Source organism: Mesoplodon bidens (assembly GCF_964165515.1).
Source record: "Mesoplodon bidens genome assembly, chromosome: 7".
Classification (NCBI taxonomy): Eukaryota; Metazoa; Chordata; class Mammalia; order Artiodactyla; family Ziphiidae; genus Mesoplodon; species Mesoplodon bidens.
Window position 1 is genome coordinate 108941306 of NC_138164.1, and position 6000 is coordinate 108947305.

Sequence of the window (6000 nt, forward strand, 5' to 3'; positions counted from 1 at the left end):
ACACACCTGTACACTCTTCTTCCTTGATCACTTTTCAGCCCTTTCTCCCCACACATGAGTGACATGAGGCGGAGTTCACATGTAAACCAATGCAAAATCCCAGTCTACTTGATCCCCACTTTGGCAGACAATCAGCAGCAGTACACACACTCAGTGACTCATACTTAGCTCTGTCTTCAGTCACCTGTGGCCAGAGCCCCAGAGAAAAGAAACAGATTTCCTAGCATGGAGGTTCTCAGTCAGCGGGTAGGCCCATACCCAGGAAGGCACTGGCAGGGCAGGGTCGGGGGGCGGGGGGCGTGGTCCAAAGGATCCACAAATCCATATGCACGCCAAATATCTGAAGGCAGATTGGCATGTCTTGCATATAAAGCTAAAACTATTTTTCCGAATGTATATTTGATTAACCACAATGGCAAATATAACATCAAAGCCATCTAAAAGCTTTCCTGAATTCATAGTAGCCTTGAGTCATGTTTTCACAATAAACAGATATAAAAATAACTACTATTTGGAAGGGGTACTGTGAATTACTGACTTTCAAAAATGTCCCCAATCTCAGGGCTTCCCTGGTGGCGCAGTGGTTGGGAGTCCGCCTGCCGATGCAGGGGACACGGGTTCGTGCCCCGGTCCGGGAAGATCCCACATGCCGCAGAGCGGCAGGGCCCGTGAGCCATGACCACTGAGCCTGCGCGTCCGGAGCCTGTGCTCCGCAACGGGAGAGGCCACAGCAGTGAGAGGCCCGCGTACCACAAAAAAAAAAAAAAAAAATTCTTCCAACCCTAACCCCAACACCCAAGGGTGGAAGCTCATTCCTGTCCTCCCTGGCTGGATGGGAATGTACTAGACGAAGTGTAATGAGCACAGGATATTACAAAAGCTGCCCAGGAAATAAGGAACAAATATAAGGGGAGGGAATGAGGTCATGGGTGGGGAAGAGAATCAGTAGAGTTGTCACTGTGCCTGTCATCGCCAGATGTAATCAGTGTTTATCAGTGTTTATAACCACCATGGCCACCTACAACATATATCTGAAAATACACACATACATCGTTTCCTATACACATACAGCCTTACCCCAAGCCTTTATTCTATCAAATACTTGTTAATATCTCTCCAGTCATTCCACAGATCTTTATCAAACACCCACAAAGTGCCAGGTACTACATTAGGTGCAGGGAACTCAGAGATGAATATCCCTCCCTTTTTATCATAGACAAAGCACAACTCCTTCCACAGATGTCACACACACACACACATACACACACACACACAGTGGGTCAGATACGCAACTGCCTCTCACAGCTCCAACACAGCTGCCACAAACATTCAACTGATACACATCAAGCACATATACACATGATACAACCATCCCTGTCACGCACAGGGACCCAAACACATCTCAGACACAAAACCACACAATGTGCGTCCAGAAGCACACATCTTGTATGGCTTACTGGGAGCCTCTGGCCGATGAATCCTTTCAGGGAATTAATACAAAGGCTCTGGTAGACCAAGGGGGGCTCTGGTTGACCCGGGGGCCTCTGGCTGCATTTTTCATACACCCAGGCCAATTCTGCCACAGTGAGACCATGGACCAGTAGCCTCTCTGTAGCTCAAATTTCCCTTCCATCAAGTTAGGAGGGTGGTTCATCCTGTTTTCTTAGGAAGGCTTGGAGGGGAGGGGTCATAGGGACCAGAGAATCAAGTTAAAGGTCATGAAAGATTCCTCATAAAGTCCAGGTGTCTTACTGAGGTCTCACATGAAAATGCACGCACGTGGATACCTACACAAGCACCCGCACCCTTACACTTGTGTACTACTCACTCTACTAGGCACAGGACTTCTATTTGCAAACACTACTTTTCAAACAGACCATTCACACGTAACATACACACTGCCAGACTCACGCACCACTGTGTGCAAGCAAACACGCACAGACACACAATTTCACAGTTTAGGGAGCACCTGCACTCCTTGGAGAAAAGGTGAGAAGGTGTCAGATTAACTTAATACACATAGTTCCTGAAGATACATCACCGAACCCTGTACAAACAACTCCCAAGAGCCATCCAAAACCTTCATTATATATTTCTCTACCACAACTGCAGATACATAATCAAAACACAGACTTCCCAAGCCCAGAGCCACACCTGCAGATGTGGCCCCTCCCATGGCTGTAGGCAGGTCCCAGCCAGTAGGACACCATCCCCAAAGCAGTCCAAGGGCCGTGCTGCTCTGTGGGCACACACACTCCTCAAAGACCCTACCTCTTGAGGGCAGACACACACGCAACTGCTAAGTACTCCAGCTTCTAGAGGTGCCGGGGGAGCAGAACGCTCCATCTGTCTGCACACATCTGCTAGAAGACGGCTGCCACAGACCAGGAGATGCACGTGCCCCGTCCCCAAACTGATGGGGAACCTCTCCCCGACTCCCCAGCCAGACCAAAGTACAACAGGGGCCTCGAAATCCCTCCTTCCCCTACCCCCTCTAAAATCACAGCCCACCCCAGGCCTGGCGCCACCCTCGACCTTGTCCCCCCACTTCGCCCACTGCAGCCTCCTGCAGCCCGGGAGCCTGCGGAACCTCTCCCTCCCTTAACCTCCTTTTCAAGTCCCAATTCCACATCCAATTCCATATTCCAGAGTCCTCACCACCCCTCGCCAGCCCTCCAGTCACCCTTCCACACCCCACGCTCGCAAGGGCTCCAGTGTTTTAAACAGAGGCCTCCACTTCCAGTTTCTCACCCGGGAGAGACGACCAGCCATTTTTTTTGCCCGTCAACAAAACCAGCAACTCTAGTCACGAGCCTGAGAGGCCTCAGCCACCCTGTCCCTCGGGCTTCCTTCACTCTCAAAACACTCGGTTCCCGCCCTCCTGGCGCGTGCGGTCACCCTGGCGAACCCCACTCGCCCTCATCCGCCCTCGCACGCGCCGCCCTGGCCTTCTCGCCGCGCCCACCGCCCTCCATCCGGGGCCCTCATCCTCTGGTCCAGTGCCGGCCTCTCAGACAGTACTTCCCACCCACGCGCTGACCCTCAGACTGCGACCCCGCCCTCCTGGGCCGACCACGCGCCCGCCTCCTAGGCCCCGCCCATACCGACCCCACCCACGGCCCACGCAGGCCCCGCCCACCCCGTGCTGACCCTCTCCTTCACAGCCCTACACAGCTCCCAGCGGTACAAGCCCCACAGCACCGTCTTCAGGACTCCTTCACAGGACTCCCACCGTCCCCGCCCACAAGGCCCCACCCACTGCATCACATAGGCCCCGCCCACACAGATCACATCCACCAGCCCTCACGGGCGCCTCACAGTCAGTCACCCACCCGATCCACACGCCCTCAAGGGCCGGCCCTCACCCTCTCGCTAGTTGGACCTGACTACACAGCCCTACCCACAGGTCGCCACAGGACCTTCACTAGGGGACAGGGAGAGGGGCACTGGATGGGCTCACGAGGCCGCGCCCACACTGGCCGCGCCCACAAGGGACCCGCGGGCCGGCCACGCCCACGCCAAACCTCAGCACCCCTCAGCTCCTGCAGCTCACTGGCTGACCGTGCGCGCCCTCTCTTCGGGACAGGCGTCCTCACACGCCCCTCCCAACTCGCGTGCTGGTACACACTCACTCGCCCCCGTGCCTGAGCCCGCGGGCCGCAGGCGCCCCTACAGGCCCAGACAACTGTCCCGCCCCTCACTCCGCGCCCAGGCACCTAGCTGCGGCTCCCCCCAGGCTCACCTTCGCTGCAGAACTTGCCGCCGAAGCCCGTGTGGCTGCAGTCGCAGCCCACCTCGCCGGGAGCCAGCACGGTGCAGAGGCCGCCGTTGGCACAGGGGTTGCGCGCTGGCGCGCACAGCGGGTCGGCTGCGGCGCCGCGCAGGCCCTGGCTGCCCAGCAGCGCCGGGGGCCGCTCGCCCAGCTTCAGGTTGGCCAGGAGGCCGCTGAAGGGTGGCTCGTACTTGACGGTGCTGAGCGTGAGCGCCGAGAGTCGCACGTCGGGTGGGATGCCTCCCACGAACAGGTCGCTGGCCACCTGCATCTCGCGCCGCTTCGAGCGCACCTCGGCGGCGCGGGCCTCGCCGTCCACCGCCAGGGCCGTGCGGCGCGCGTCGCGGGTCAGCAGCACCATGTGCCAGCGGTCGTCGGCCACCAGCGTGTCCAGCTGCAGCGTGGCGGGCTCGGCGCACGAGAGCGTGAAGCGCAGCCGCAGGCGCCCTTCCACCAGCAGCAGCTCCAGGAAGTCGCAGTCGCCGCCGTCGTCCAGGTAGAGCAGCAGCGCGCGAGTAGCGTTGGTGCGCAGGCTGAAGCTGAGCTCGCCGCTGCTCGCCGCTCCGGCCCAGCGCGCGTAGCGCGCCCACTGCCCCGGGCCGCCGCCGAACTCCAGGCCGCCCGCAGCCGCCGCCAGCGTCAGCAGCAGCAGCAGCGGCAGCGACGGCGGCCGCCACGGGTTCCCGGGCGCCATGCCTCCGGCGGCCCCGGCCCCGCCCGGCCCCCGGCCCCGCTCAGGCTTCAGAGCCGCGGGCGCATGGGGCGGGGAGGGGGCCGGGCGCCCCCCGCGCCGAGCGGGGCTCCCTCGCCGGCTCACAGTGCCATGGGCCCGGCCGCAGGGCGAGGCGAGCAGAGGCCCAGGTGCCGGCTTCCACGGACTGAGGCGGAGGCGGAGGCGCCCCTCCCCCGCTGCGGGCTCCGACGGAAGATGGGGGAGGGATGCCTGCGGGGAAATGGAGAGGAAAGGGTTAATGAGGGGCTCGGAGGAGGGGAGGTGTCGGTGTCTGGCTCCCCCCTCACACCAGCAAGAGCTCCACTGTTTCCCTTTAGGACTGGAGGAGCCACCTGACCTGGAGAGGGTCTCAAAACAAGAGGCACCACCATGACGGGAGTACTGGGGGCTCAACCCTGGGGGTGGGAGATGACACTCGCCTGGGGCATTATTGGTTTAAGATGTAGACAGGTAGGGAGGTAACACCTTCGAGTCCAGTAGGAGCCCAACCCAGATGCCCTCACCCCCGCCTCCCATCAGGACCAGGGCCAGCTCCTGTGGATGAGGCCTAAAGACTCCTTCAGCTGGTGACCACAGCCCCTTCCTCTTTGACACCCAACCCCTGTGCGTGGCTCCCACCACCAGCCACGGCTCTCTCATCAGTTCCTGATGCTGGATAATGAAGTTGCTAAATAATTCATTAGGATCAATTAAATGCCAATTTGTCAATGGTATCACTGGATAACCTGGCTGGAAGGGGGCAAGGGAGAGAAACCAGCCAGGACCCAGGCATCCAGACCCCAAGCCCTCTCCATCCATGCAAAGAGACAGGCATCTGATTCCGTGTCTCCACTTGCCCCAAGACCACACTCACCCCTTCCTGGGCCCCAACCCCCTGCTCACCAGCCCAGGTCGTTCCTGAACCTAAATGTCTGTCACCCTCAACCTCCAGCTCCCAGTCTTCAGCCTGAGACCTGCGCCCGATACCTGGGTTCTCTTCACCCCTCAGTTCCACCCTCCTCCTCATCCAGGGCTGGGGGAGCCACCAGGAGGCAGGCAGCCTCATTTGCATAAAATTGCCTTTCTGAAATGATTACCCTTGTAACGGGCTGTCAGAGAGCAATTTATACCCCACGCCAGGGAGGGGAATTTGCATCTCGTTAAACTCTGAGTCGTAATTATTTATATCCAACAACCCTCCTGAATATTGCATTGATTTTATTTTGGGGAGGGAGGAAGGGAAAGAGGTGGGGAGAAGCCTGAGAGAGAAGCAGAGAAGGACCATAGTTTAGGAAGAGACAGGGAAAGACTGAAGGGGAGCGTGGAGAGGAAGAAGAGAAATCACATGAAAAGGAAGAGTAATGGAGGAGAAAGGTGGCCTGATGGGGAGAAAAGGAATGAGAAGATAGAGAAAATTAAATTCCAGATTCCAACAGCATTTGTCAAGGCCCTGGATGCTGAGCATTTTTACAAATGTCATTTTACTTAATCAGTCTGGGATGTCTCATTATTCCCA

At 58.0% G+C, this 6000-nt stretch overlaps 1 protein-coding gene across 8 annotated transcripts in view; it reads right to left on the reverse strand.

Annotated features, from left to right (window-relative positions):
• Nucleotides 1-4466, reverse strand: part of NRXN2 (neurexin 2) — a gene marked incomplete at its 5' end in the record, with an annotated part of 100378 nt that extends 95912 nt beyond the window's left edge. For all 8 annotated transcript variants that reach the window (XM_081239321.1, XM_081239324.1, XM_081239325.1 and 5 more), the window contains one exon: nt 3743-4466. In XM_081239321.1, the coding sequence (XP_081095447.1) occupies nt 3743-4466 (724 nt within the window). The remainder of the gene's footprint in view (nt 1-3742) is intronic.
• Nucleotides 4467-6000: the final 1534 nt, after the last annotated feature.